General features: G+C 42.0%; 1 protein-coding gene across 1 annotated transcript; it reads left to right on the top strand.

Annotated features, from left to right (window-relative positions):
* Positions 1-10,899: 10,899 nt before the first annotated feature.
* On the top strand, positions 10,900-14,252 carry LOC122136662. Its single transcript, XM_042721054.1, has 2 exons — positions 10,900-12,543; positions 13,747-14,252. Exons 1-2 carry the CDS (start codon positions 10,996-10,998, stop codon positions 13,756-13,758), a joined length of 1,560 nt encoding a protein of 519 aa, XP_042576988.1. The 5' UTR covers positions 10,900-10,995; the 3' UTR covers positions 13,759-14,252.
* The last annotated feature ends 771 nt before the right edge of the window (positions 14,253-15,023 follow it).

Genomic DNA, 15,023 nt, shown 5'->3' with positions numbered 1-15,023 from the left:
CATTTAGAGATATGAAAAACAAAAAATGCTTATTAGAAGCTTAATCATAAGCAGTTTATTCAATAACAAGGGTTATGAGAAGAGATCTTTCAATAGGACAGTTAATAACAACTTGATAGTGAAAGTCCAAACTTAAAGTTGTTGTTTTTAAAGACTTTCATACTTACCTGGGATGTCACATATGTCCAAATCCAGCTGTCAGACAACTGTTTTCAAAAAGTGCACATAATAAAAGGTATGTCAGTGCAGTCAGGACCATTAAATATTATTGAAAATAGTGATAGCGTGCACTTTCAGTAATTTCTGAAACAGAGTTTATTCAACCAAAGTCAATGGCCAAGTGCCCAACTAAAGGGAACACTAATTACCATAATGGTAACAGACTTCAGCAACATATATATATGCACCATATGAAAGAAATAAAGCCAAACTGGTTTGCAAGAAGTGAATATGGTAATTATGTGTTAGTAGTTGATGTGTTTTTGCTCACCTATTCACTTTTGTTCTTGTTTCGGTGCATGTCCTTTTAAATGCTAACAGGTCTCTGAGAGACTTAACTTTAGCCACATTCATTGTGGAACTTGCTAACTAGCACAATATTAGGGAAGGTGATTTGCAAAGATTAATAAAAAAACCTTATACTCGCGTCTTCTGTAGGTGAAGCTGGATCAAAAATGTTTTGTGTGAAAGGCACATTTAGGTAGATCAGGAGGTGCATTCCCTTAAAAAACAAAAGTAATCCACTGTCTTCAGTGGCTCAGATGTCGGGAGTAAATTATTACTGCTATGTTCATTATTACCGCCAACAACAAAACACCTCAATCACTTAGGAGACATTCTTCTCTACACCTGCTCTGGCATCAAAACAATGGCGGACTGTTTACAGCTCACTCAGGGTGTCTGTCAAATAATCATGGGAGGGGCCTGCCAAAAGTATGTCACACTGCCCAAAATCTGAGAAAGGCTTGATCTAAGAAAGATTTATGGGGTTTAAAAAAAAAAAATGCTGGGTGGATGTGCACACACACTGCCAACACACATTTATGTTCAAAAACCATATAAAAGTGAATTTTGCATCTGATGTCCCATTTAAAGAAACTTTGCGCATCAGGCTTGTTCAAGTCCTTGGTAATACACATGCAGAATCCTCTGCAAACTTCAGAAAATACAATAAAGTCTAATCAAATGAACCCCCCCATAAGGGTCTAATCAGAAGATCCAGATGTCACAGTAAGGTTCTCAGTGGTACACAATATAGGTCTCCTTTGTAAAAGGCCCACAGTGATCCTTTGGAAGATGGTCTAATTTTTTCTAGGTGGATGCATTGCAATACCTCTTGTGTCCAATCCTCATGTGATGGGGGAGAGGCATGTTTCCATTTAAAGAGGATGGCACGCCTGGCCAACAAAGTGGTAAAGGCAATGATGCAGTGCACTGCAGATGATGCAGTTGAAGTTGGGGGAAGGTCAAACAGGACAGTGAATGTGGCAATAGTGGTATTAAGGGCCTGTGAGAGTGTTCTAAAAATGTCAAACCAATAATCTGTTAGCATCAGGCAAGACCAGAACATATGAAGATGATCAGCTGGAGATTGTTTGCATCTATTGCAGGCTTCGCTTCTGTTAGGAAATGTTTTAGCCAATTTAGCATGAGTGAAGTGAGCTCTGTGAAGCACTTTACATTGTATTAGCGCATGTCTAGCACAGACAGATGAAGAATGAATTAATCCAAGAATGCTCTTCCACAGGTCCTCCGATATGTCTGTAGTGTTTGCATGTAGTCCTGTTCCATGTTTTATGTTCAACAATAGAACTCTGACATAAGCACGTGAAAGGAAACAAGACGCTAAGCATGTGTGATTGCCATGGGGCAAGTGAACGGCCAAAGAAAGTAAACTACACGTTTGATAACAACGCTTCCTGTCTCAGTGATCTTTCTTTTCTTATATCAAAAAGATGCTACAACTTGGCGACGAGTGATAAACAGATCTGAACCCAAATTCATAACAAAAAATGGCTGGTTGGATCACACGGACTGCAAAATGACGACTCTCCCACATTTCCCGATGTTCGATTTCCACTCCAAACCCAGCTCAGTCTCTGTCACATGAAGACTGTGAGGCGCTGACCCGATCCAACTCAGAGAGAATTCCTGGTAACAGACAGCGAAGCACACTGGACGATATCCGAGGCCGAGAGCAAAACAAGACTCAGGGGACTGGAGAAAAAAGACAGTGGTGGAAAAAGTCAGACAAGCATTGATATGATAAAATGATGTTCTGAAAAAATGAAGTATAAAGAAAGGGAAGGATAAGGGTCAGGTGCAGCTACGCTGATTTGCAGTTAGGCCGGTAAGTCAGGTGCAGCTACGCTGATTAGCAATCAGACCGGTAATGAGAAACAGACATGCAGAACAAACACATGGATCCATGAACCATGGCAGTAACACCCTTATGGAAATATAATATTTTGTAATTATCAGTGGGTAAGATGCACCAGCTGTATGTAAAATTGCCATCTGACCGAATCTGATTCAAAGCCATGTGAAATAAATAACAATATAAAAACTAATTTAATAATTTCCTCTTACAAACAGTCATTTTTCTTTTCATAAAGTTAATTTGACTGAGGTTTAAATTTCAATATTTAATTGTTTGCATTTCTGAAACAGTATGTTGAACACCAAAGTTGTAGCCTTCCTAAAAACAGACTAAACAGAGAGTTTGTTGGCCATTGGGGACTACAAGTGGAGAGATATATCTGTTTATAATGTGAAAAGCATTTTCTGGTTCTTATCAGAGAAGTATTTGGTCCACTTGTACACTGTCCTTATCAAATAAACTACAAATAATATGTATATGATAAACAAAACCAGTAATATCACATTAAAACATCTGTTTATAAAAAAAAAGTTTTTAAAAAAGTAGCTACTGTAGCTTACCAGTTCAGGCTAATATTTAACTAAATGATTGGCATGGTTTTATTGTTAAATCGCCTATATGTATCATAAATATTTTTAGACCTGGATAAATTTGCTTTGATGAAACAACCATTACATCTGTTATTACTTTGAGAAGCCAAAAACCGTTTTTTTTAAGTAAATGGGTGCCTTCCACTCCCCCCATGTGTTTCTCCTTATCACAGTCTGGCAGAAATGATGGGTGGTTCCAAAATAAATGGTCACATGACAGTAAAAGTGTACAGCTGCCAAGAAACAGGGGGTGGGTCTACTTATCCCACTCTCCTGTTTTCTCTTTGTATATTTGTAACAAATGTATCACTTGTATTAACAAGCAACCACCCCCTAGTGCCCCTTTTTTCGGTTTGGGCCATTGCCTCTTAAAATGTCTGTGCACGGTCCTGGTTTGAGTCTCTTCAAACTGTTTTCCTCTGAGAGCACTGTTCAGCTACACTGATATTCTATGGTAAAACAAGCTCCTTGACTACTGATGATGTTTTTTTCCCTTAAATCCATGGAAAGAAGCAGCAAACACTTAAATATCAGGTATGATTTACTTGTTTCACTTGTTGAACAGAATCTGTTTTCAGGAATGACTCAAAGTCAGTTCACATCTCTGTGGTTAGATCAGTGTGCACAATAATGTTTCTTTGACCTTAATTATATGTCTTGATTATACTGTGTTGTAAATAAAAAGCAAATCATTTAAAAAGCCACTTTTCAGACATTCTTTCTTACCTGCCTCACAGTCACATGACTCAATGGTGATGGGCCATTAGGGGAGGGGCCCTTTGTCTCTCAGGTGTGAATCATTAAATATTCATGGCCGCTGTCACTCCCTCGCATAAAGCTTGTTTATCTTTTTTCTAAAAAATGCAAACATGTAGATCAATCTTGCTCACATATGTGTGACTGTGGAACAAAGTGTGTGTTTTGTGTATGTTTTTCAAAATTGAGATTTATACATCATCTAAGCTTTCCATTGATGTATGGTTTGTTAGGATCGGACAATATTTGGCCGATATATAACTATTTGAAAATCTGGAATCTGAGGGTGCAAAAAATTCGAAATATTGAGAAAATCGCCTCTAAATTTGTGCAAATTAAGTTCTTAGCAATGCATATTACTAATCAAAAATTGTAAAAAGTGTTTAAATTTAAAGTGACGTGACATACAGCCAAGTATGGTGACCCATACTCAGAATTCGTGCTCTGCATTTAACCCATCCAAAGTGCGCACACACACAGCAGTGAACACACACCCGGAGCAGTGGGCAGCCATTTATGCTGCAGCGCCCGGGGACATATATATAAATATATAATATATTTACAGTAGGGAATTTACAAAATATCTTCATGGAACATACTAATACATTTTATGTGCCCTATTAAACACCATGGAAGGATATTCCGGACAAATTTCAAAAGGAATTGCAAATTGTATTTGCAATTGCGTTTTCCATATGTGGACACATAAATTGTGACATAATCCAAACGCAATTGTAAATCTTGCATTACGATTTGCGTTTTTACTTTCATTAATGCACAGTGACTGCCAAAGTCAAATGAAAAACCAAAGTCCATTTGCAACTGTATTTCCATGTCTTACGAGTTATGACCATGTCATATTTAAATATCAATATTAATTACCACATCTGATTTTTCACTTTCTCGCCGCGTTTGTAGCCTGCCAAAACTTAAATGGAATCGCAATCCCTTTTGCATTTGAATTTCCAATGCCTTGCACGGAAATCTGTCAATCAGTGTCAGGGGCGGGACTATATAATTGGGCGTGTTTGTTTTGGGAAGTGACGTCACTCACAGTAGACCACATTTTGGCGTTCTTGCCATTTCCGGGCAGGACGGAAAATATAATGGGCTGAAGACCAGCTAAATTTATATAGTAATGGAGAAGTAAATTTCTCAGCTGCTGCAAGAGGTGCCTGAAGCTCTGGAACCTGCCGGGTCTCCATAATCGAGTGGTCCTTCCCCTGCGATGATGAGAGGGATAAAAAGTGATGGTTAGGGTGAGTATGTATTATTTTTAGTACTGTCAATCGATAAAAAAAAATTAACAAATGAATCCCACCTAACATTAAACTTTTTAAATATACATTTGGTTGGTCTCGTACTCTATCAAATACGTTGTCAGTGTGGTGCGCTTGCTTAGACCTTTGTTGTGATAAACAGTAAAGTGTGTTCAAGCGCTAGCAAAAGACAGTGTAAAGAAATACCCTTTGAGAGAAGCAGTTAAATCAGCGGAAGTTAAAAGCAGATTGTAAGTATTTATTTCTTGTCTCATTATAGTGTTTAGTGCAGTTGTCGTTGCTAGGAAACGCCTGTTTGTTTACTGTTTTGAGACGTACTGCGTTTGGTCTCGTACTCTATCGCATACGTTTCAGTGTCGTGCGCTTGCTTAGACCTTTGTTGTGATAAACAGTAAAGTGTGTTCAGCTGAATTCAATTTCCATTTTGTCTGACGGGTATGCAAAAAAAGTTGTTTGGTATAGTAGCGGCAGCGGTCCCGGCAGGCCTCCTGTTAAGCCCTACTCATGTGAAGACCGAAGAGTGTAAAGACCATCGACTCTACCGTGCGACTCCACCGGGCAGGGACACCGGCAAGGGATATAAGTATTGTTTTGATGAATCCTTTTTTTTTACTTCTACTTGTTTCACTTCTATTTCAGTTTTTATAACCAATTATTACTATGTGTTTCCAGATCCCTACTATCACTACCACTCGCAAACCACGCATCACACAATGTAGGCAGCACAATCCTAACAACCTGCACACTTTGTCTATGTCTGCTAATACACTATCTTTTTCTATTGGTCTCTGGAATTGCCAGTCTAGTGTAAACAAAGCTGATTTCATTACTTCTATTATTAGTCATTCAAAGCTTTATCTCATGGCCCTGACAGAGACCTGGATCAAACCAGAGGACACTGCTACACCTGCAGCCCTCTCCAATAATTTCTCACTTTTCCCACTCCCCCCGTTTGACTGGAAGAGGTGGAGGTACTGGTCTGCTCATCTCTAATGATTGGAAATTTAATCCTTTACCATCTTTAGGTATCAACAGCTCCTTTGAATCTCATTCAGTTACTGTTAAAATACATTTTGTAGTTGTCTATCGACCCCAGGACCACTAGGTAACTTTTTGGATGAATTAGATGTGCTGCTCTCAAACTTTCCTGAGGATGGTACTCCCCTAGTTATGCTTGGAGATTTCAACATCCACCTAGATAAACCTCTATCTGCTGACTGCCACACTCTGCTTGCTTCTTTTGATCTCAACCGAGTTTCAACTACTGCTACTCACAAATCAGGCAACCAACTGGATCTTATATACACACACGACACTGCTCCACTGATCATGTACTGGTTACTCCACTGCACACCTCAGATCACTTCCTCCTCACTCTTAACCTCAACATGGTTCCTGACACGTCACTTAACCCTTCACATGTCATCTTTCGACGTAACCTACGCTCACTCTCACCCTCCCGGCTATCTGCAATGGTTTCATCTTCGCTTCCTTCCCTTAAACTGTTAGCATCTTTTGATGCTAACAGGCTAACTGATACTTTCTGCTCCACTCTTACATCTTGTTTAGACACTGTTTGCCCCTTGTCTTCCAGGCCAGCCCTTACCACCCCTTCACCCCCTTGGTTATCTGATGTTCTACGCGAACATCGTTCTAAGCTTAGAGCTGCTGAAAGGGGTGTGGCGCAAATCCAAAAATACTACTGACCTTAATGTGTATCAGTCACTCCTCTCTTCCTTCTCTGCTAATGTCTCCACTGCTAAAAGGACATACTACCATAACAAAATTAACAATTTGTCTCTCACATGCTTTTTAAAACATTTTCCTTGCTCCTTTGTCCTCCTCCTCCCCCCCTCCTGCTTCATCTCTAATAGCTGACGACTTTGCCACGTTTTTCATTAATAAAATTAAAAACATCAGTGCACAATTTTCCACACCACAATCCATCAAGCACATCTCACCAGGAAACATACACTCATTCACATCCTCCTCTTCACTCTCTGAGGCAGAAGTCTCCAAACTCATCCTTTCTAATCATCCTACTACTTGTCCGCTTGATCCTATTCCATCTCATCTCCTTCAAGCCATTTCTCCTGCAGTTGTACCTGCACTCACTCACATCAACATATCCCTCCACACTGGTGTTTTCCCCTCATCATTTAGACAGGCTCGTATAACTCCACTACTTAAGAAACCCACCCTCAACCCATCTCTTTTAGAGAACTACAGACCAGTTTCCCTTCTTCCTTTCATTGCAAAAACACTTGAATGAGTTGTATTCAACCAAGTCTCTACCTTTCTCACACAGAACAACCTCCTTGACAGCAACAAATCTGGCTTCAGAAGTGGACATTCAACTGAGACTGCCTTGCTCTCAGTTGTTGAAGCCCTAAGACTGGCAAGAGCAGAATCCAAATCTTCAATACTTATCTTGCTCGATCTATCGGCTGCTTTAACCACCAGATCCTCCTGTCAACCCTACTGACAAAGGGCATCTAAGGAACCGCACTCCAGTGGTTTGAGTCTTACCTATCAGATAGGTCCTTCAAAGTATCTTGGAGAGGTGAGGTGTCCAAGTCGTAACATCTAACTACTGGGGTGCTTCAGGGCTCAGTTCTTGGACCACTTCTCTTCTCTGTCTACATGGCATCATTAGGTTCTGTCATTCAGAAACATGGCTTTTCATACCATTGCTACGCTGATGACACTCAGCTCTACCTCCCATTCCATCCTGATGATCCATCGGTAGCTACTCACATCTCAGCTTTTCTAACAGACATTTCTTGCTGGATGAAGGACCATCACCTTCAACTCAACCTTGCCAAGACAGAACTGCTTGTGGTTCCAGCAAACCCATCGTTTCATCACAATTTCACCATCAAGTTAGGCACATCAACCATAACTCCTTCAAAAACAGCCAGAAACCTTGGAGTTATGATTGATGATCAGCTAAATTTCTCAGATCACATTGCTAAAATTGTCTGGTCCTGCAGATTTGCTTTATTCAACATCAAGAAGATCAGGCCCTTTCTTTCGGAACATGCTGCACAACTCCTTGTTCAAGCTCTTGTTCTGTCCAGGCTAGACTATTGCAACGCTCTCTTGTCAGGTCTTCCAGCCAGTTCTATCAAACCTTTACAATTAATCCAGAACGCGGCAGCAAGATTAATTTTTAATGAGTGGAGAAGAATAGAATGTAAGTCATATGTTTGTTTATTTGTTTTGGCTGGCTATAGATGGTTGCTTAAATTTAATTGCTTTGATGTTTGCATACAAAACCACCACTGGCTCTGTGTGCGTTGTTTGTTAGGGTAAAATATAATCATTTCTGTGTGCAGTATGTGTACAATATAATCAAATGTTTTTCTATTCGCAAGAAACGCTTTAAGGCCGACAGCCCTCACTTACAGTAATTCACAATAGCTGTTTTGTTCTAACCATGAGTGAATTGAAAGATCACGACAAGTGAGAGAATGATAAAAACCTTGCTTAGCAAGCCATGGTATAATGAGTCATTTGTCTTAGTACAAATGACATGTGTTTCACTAACAGCATTATATTTTACTCATGTTGTCTGTACTATTTGCCAAGTTAGCAGAATTGAGAGAAAGATTAGAGTAAATGACGAATGTTTATCCTCTTGTGGTTTCCTCACCTTCTTTGAGAGTGACAGACAGCCCCAATAGGACACTCTACTCAGAAGACCAATAGAGTCAATCACTGATTCTACGAATTAGGGAACATTAAACATAAAATGGCCACGATTCTGCGAAAAAGAGATTATTTCTGGACACGAATGTACGTGCAGAGGGGTGGGGATGCCATATAGAGGATGGAATATAATGTTGTGAAATGATGCTGAACTTAACTCTCTGCTGTGGTGACACAAGGAGAGTTCCATGCGCATGTTATAATAAACATAGACCAAAGAAACATCTCTCTGACTCTTGTGCATTCCTCATCTGAGTGACTCTGAAATAACTTTTTCCACAACATCTGGCGGCGAGGATGGGATCCCATTCCTGAAGGAATTCAGCGGTCTGATCAACTCGACAAGAAAGCCTGTCGACCCAAACCCCCAACAGGGACGTGGGCGCTGGAACCTCCAGGGATTGGGATCCGAAAAAGAACCTGTGGAGGTACATCAGATCACTCAGGTGACGTATAAAATCCTTATAGTCCCCAGAGGGGTATAAAGTCCCCGAGGAGGTATAGAGTCCTCCTAATCGTCTTAAGAGGGGTATCAAGTCCCCAGAGGGGTATAAAGTCCCCGAGGAGGTATAGAGTCCTCCTAATCGTCTTAAGAGGGGTATCAAGTTTCCCAGAGGGGTATCAAGTCCCCCTAGGAGGTATAGAGTCCTCCTAGTCACTTAAAGAGGGGTATCAAGTCCCCCGAGGGGTATCAAGTCCCCCTAGGAGGTATAGAGTCCTCCTAGTAATAAGTGTTAATTGAGGTATAAAGTCCTCACGTGAGGTATAAAGTCCGCACGAAATGGGAAACAAAGATAGTAAGGTGGGTGCACCTGGAGGGAGAGATGATGCTTTGCCTATGTCTAGTTGTCTGTCTCAAATGTGTAAAAAACATGGAATGCAGTTTAAAGAAAGAACTGAATTCCTGCACAGGAGATTTGGCTATATACCAAATTTCTCGGTGCAGAAAAATACTGCATGGCAAGATAAAATTTATTATGAATATAAACCTAGTTCTAAGGAACCCTGCATAGCAGAGGTTCGTCAAACTATAGGATATTGGATAGAGGAAAGTAAGACTAGGGAAAGAAAAGCAAACAAGAAAAGTTCTTGTTGTAATTCTACTCATTCTTCTCCTGAGGTACAAAGTCGATGTGTCAAAGTCACAGAGGACGACTGCCTCCCACCCAGGGGCGAACGAAATCCACCTCCACCATACCACGGACTGACATCCGAACAACGCGCTGAACCCACCGCACCCAGCTCACCCCCACTCCCAGACCTGGACACCCCTGATGAGGCAGAAGATGACAAGAAACCACTGTTACTTAAGGATGGATTAATATTGATAGGTGTCTGTTGGAGAGTGGTAGAGAGAAGAAGTGAAAAAAACTTATGCAATCATATGAAATAAAAGCTGAAGCTGGATGACGCTGCAAACCCATCTCCGTATGAAGAGTTTGTTTTATACAAGGCATGAGAGAGGAAACAAGACGTGCAGTGGAGCGTTCATGCGTGGGACTCAGCAGAGCTAGGCTGGAGGAGGGTGAGAACACATGCCACACACGCTGATGAAGTAACATCCAGACAATCTGCAAAAGAAAGCAGACGCATTCACAACGTCAACCTAGCAGTGGCTGAAATGAGGATGCAACAAGTCAAGAAGGAGACTCAGGACTGGCATGCAGGAGAACGTGGAAGGGGCAGAGGCAGAGGTAGAGGCAGAGGGAGAGGAAGAGGACGAAGTGAACAACGAGAAAAAAAGGGTGCTGGAACTGCGGAAAAGAGGGACATTGGTATCGTAATTGTCCTGAGGGACTGAGAGCTGAGGTGGTGGGACACGATAAAATGGACTGATTTATCCCTGGGAGGGAGGAGGCGTCCAGCGAAGTGACAGCACAGCACACGATGAGTATCAATCCTTTCTCTTTGCGCAACGAAGTATCTGCTTTTTCTAACTGTAACTATGCTGAAAGGGAAATGTTAGTTAGCACAAATGAAACTATGTGTGTGTATAATCAGCCATACGTAACCAGCCCAGAAATAAAAATGTTAGTAGAAGGGAAACCATTGCGGTTTCTGGTAGACACTGGCGCGACAAGATCGTGCATATCACTAAAACAGGAGAAATCAGATAAATTTAGGGAGTCACATAATCAGCCATACGCAAATTATGGAAAAGTCATATCAGAAAATTGTTCCATTGCAATGTATATACGATAATCAATGCTTCGCGCTGCCATTTGCATTATCAGAAGAATGCCCCTTTAATCTGCTGGGCAGAGATGCTTTGTGTAAAATGAAAATGATGATTGTGTGTGATGAGGAGAGTGGTGTGACATGTGAAGCATGGCGCTTGCTGAGAGAGAGTGAGGATCTGTATGTGTATATGTGGTTACTGACTGAAAGTGAAACACTAAGAAACGTAGCAAAAGGGTGTATGAGAGAAGGCTCTGATTTTCAGAGCGAAGGCGAATTGCATGTTACAGCTCATGTTAGTGTGGGCCAAGATGTCCCATACGAAGAGGTCTGGTCAGGAGACGTCACTGACCAAATCTCATGTACAGAGGTCTATTGGGATGACAAACATTGTGCAGGAAAAATTAAATTAGAAACTGGGATGTGTTTGTTTGATGTGGCTGATTCCTTCCCACATGTGTCGTTGGCAAAAAGCCCAGACATAGAGTGGAAAGACAATGGTCCATTTTTGAAAAGCTGTGTTGAAAGCAAAAGCTGGCAAGCACATTTAGAAGGTTGTTTTTACAACCCCGAGCTAAAGGCTTGGAAACAGGCGGTCAAACCACAAACATGGTTGGGACTGCGTTCGATTAGAATAATTAGAGACTGCCAGCTGCCAAACACAGCTTGTCAAAACAGACTAATACCACAGGAAATAATGTCCCAAATACCACAGGAACTGTGGGCAAAGGACAGATATGACGTAGGGCTAATAAAAAACTGTCCTGAGGTCAGGATAACACCCAAGTCTAATTACAGACCACACAAACCGCAATATCCTGTCAAACGGGATGCATTGGAAGGCATAACGCCAGTGTTTGAGTCACTGCTAGAGCGAGGTATAATTATACCGTGTGCTGACTCACCAGTAAACACCCCGATATTTCCTGTAAAGAAAATACGTGATGTAGGCCAACCAGAAGAGTGGAGATTTGTGCAAGATTTACAAGCTGTAAATGCTGCAGTTGTAGCACGAGCACCAAATGTACCCAATCCGTACACCATTTTGTCTCAAATTCCATCTGATACCACTCACTTTACATCCGTGGATATATCAAATGCATTTTTTAGCGTACCAGTGCACAAAAATAGCCAATTCTGGTTTGCCTTCACGTTTAAAGGGAAAAGATATACCTTTACGAGACTGTGTCAGGGTTACTGTGAAAGCCCAACGATCTACAACGACGCGCTGCATGAAAACTTATTGTCGCTAAAACTGCCCAAGGGCGTGGCATTGCTGCAATATGTGGATGACTTGCTTCTATGCGCACCTTCCAGAGAAGTGTGTTTAGAGGCAACTCTGAAACTACTAAACCATTTAGCAGAAAACGGTCATAAAGTGAATATCAAAAAGGTTTCTATCGCAGAGGAACAGGTTACATTTTTAGGCCATGTTATTTCGAAAAACGGGAAACACATTTCCGAGAAAAGGATCAGTGGAGTGTTACGGGTGCCAAAACCAAGAAATAAGAAACAGATGATGGCATTTCTGGGTATGACTTCGTATTGCAGAACGTTTATTATTAATTACAGCGAAATTGAAAGACCATTGAGTCAAATGATTTTTGACACCAAATTATCTGCAAACCAACTGATTACGTGGACAAAAGAGGGGGAAGAAGCATTTGAACAATTGAAATTAGCATTACAAAGTGCACCGACCTTAGGTTTACCTGATCAGACCAAACCGTTCTTCTTACACGTCCACGAAAAACGAGGTCACATGCTGAGTGTTCTCTTACAGGATCATGGCATGAAATTACGCCCAGTTGGCTATTTCTCAGGTCGACTGGACGCCGTGGCGGCTGGACTTCCGGCCTGTCTACGAGCTATAGCGGCCTGCGAAAAAGCTGTATTAGCCTGTAGAGATTTTGTTGGTTATGGCAGCCTGACACTCTTCGTTCCTCACAGCGTATCACTGATACTAAACGAAAGTAAAACTTCACATCTTTCTGCATATCGCTGGTATCGTTATACCACCAGCCTTATGGAAATGCCCAACATAACCATAAAACGCTGTAATACACTGAATCCAGCCACGCTGATGCCACTCCCTGACGAAGGGGAACCCCATTGCTGCATAACGGCTATCCAACAGGTCTGTGCACCACGCCCAGACTTGCTGGACGTGCCAATACCAAATGCAGAAATGACGCTGTACGTAGACGGCAGCGCATCTAAAACACCAGGGGGAGTGACACAGAGTGGATTTGCAGTAGTAACAGATAGCGAAACGCTGGACTGTGGAAGCTTGCCACAATATCCCTCAGTACAGGCAGCAGAACTATATGCATTAATCAGAGCGTGTAAACTGGCTGAAGGCAAAACTGCCTGCATTTACACAGATAGTAGATACGCATTTGGCGTGTGTCACGATTTCGGCACGCTGTGGAAACATAGAGATTTCTTGAAATCAGATGGCAAACCAATATTGCACAAAAAACTAGTCTCTGAGTTACTGGATGCTATTACATTACCAGCACAACTGGCAATTGTGAAATGTCAAGCTCATACTGGCAGAAAAGACATAGTGTCTGCAGGAAACGCTAGAGCGGATGCTGCAGCAAAACGTGCAGCTCTGTCTCAGCCAGAGCCTAAGAATAGCACACTAGTCTATAAAACTACTGAAACAGCCATAGTGTCACTGTCTGACATGCAGGCTTGGGCCTTTGGAGGACAAGGCTGCATGGAAAAAGGCAGGAGCCACATACAAAGAAAATGTGTGGCTAGGACCCAATAAAAAACCATGTTTGCCGTCTCATTTCTTTCCAACATACTGTGTTTTTGACCTATGGGGTAGACCATGTGTCAAAAGGGGGAATGATAGAGGCATTGAGGTCCTCATTTTTTACGAAAGGGTTCACAGTCCAAGCTGAAGCATTCTGTAAAAACTGCCTAATATGTGCGCAGCGAAACATAGGAAGAAATAACAAACAACCCATGGCAGGGCACCCACAAACCACACAGCCCTTCCAACACGTCATGATGGATTACATAGAGCTGACACCCCACAAGGGTAAGAAATACTGCCTAGTAATGGTTGACATGTTCTCTAAATGGACCGAGGCAATGCCCACGAGTAAAGCAGACTCAAAAGGAGTGGCAAAAATGCTATTACAGCACATAGTACCTAGGTGGGGCATACCAAGGAAAATTTCAAGTGACAATGGGTCTCACTTTGTCAATAGTGCAATCAAAACATTGAGTGAGGGACTTAAATTAGACCTCACTCACCATTGCTCTTACCACCCAGAATCAGGGGGGGCGGTGGAGCGTGAAAATGGAACAATAAAACTAAAATTGACTAAATGCATGGACGAAACAGGGCTGGGTGGACAGATGCTCTGCCATTGGTACTCATGTCAATGAGAATGCTGCGCGCGCGACAACCCACAGGCCTCTCACCGTTTGAGATCATGATGGGAAGACCACCACACATGGGGTGGTCTAACCCCTCCCTGAGGAATCTGGACCTGTTCGAAGGGGACAATGAAATGGTTAATTATTGCATTAATCTTGCAAAGTCTCTCTGCTATTTGTGTGCAGGTCAAACAAGCCAGACCAGACAGGAGTGCGAAGGAGCCATTGCACCAGTTACAACCAGGAGACTGGGTGGTCATACGAGACCTAAAAAGGAAACACTGGAAGCAGAAACGCTGGACGGGCCCGCACTTGATACTATTGGTCACCCCAACCGCGGTGAAGGTCGAGGGTCGAGGAACGTGGGTGCACGCAAGCCACTGCAGAAAGCTGCCCTCTTGCGGCAGCGACCAGCCCTCTCCTTCGACACCAGGCGCCACTGGGGTCCTGACGACGAAGGAAATTTAAGGACGAGACGACTGGACACAGGATGGCCAGTAGCAGAACCAGTAGAAGACACTGTCATGGGTCGCGCAGCACTAGAATGTATGCTACAAGACAAGAGCATAATAGTCATGGGACCCACCATTTAGCAACCTCCATTTTGAGTCTGAATAATGATCACTACAGGTGGAAATCTCTCAAAGAAGAGCCTGTGGTGTGATGAAACTTGTCAGAGGATAAAAGGAGTGGAATGTTAGGGAAAATAAAATATAATCATTTCTGTGT

The sequence above is a fragment of the Cyprinus carpio genome, chromosome B3 (assembly GCF_018340385.1).
Source record: "Cyprinus carpio isolate SPL01 chromosome B3, ASM1834038v1, whole genome shotgun sequence".
NCBI classification, from domain to species: Eukaryota; Metazoa; Chordata; class Actinopteri; order Cypriniformes; family Cyprinidae; genus Cyprinus; species Cyprinus carpio.
Note: the sequence above shows the minus strand (reverse complement) of the source record. Positions and strands in the feature narration are given on the sequence as shown.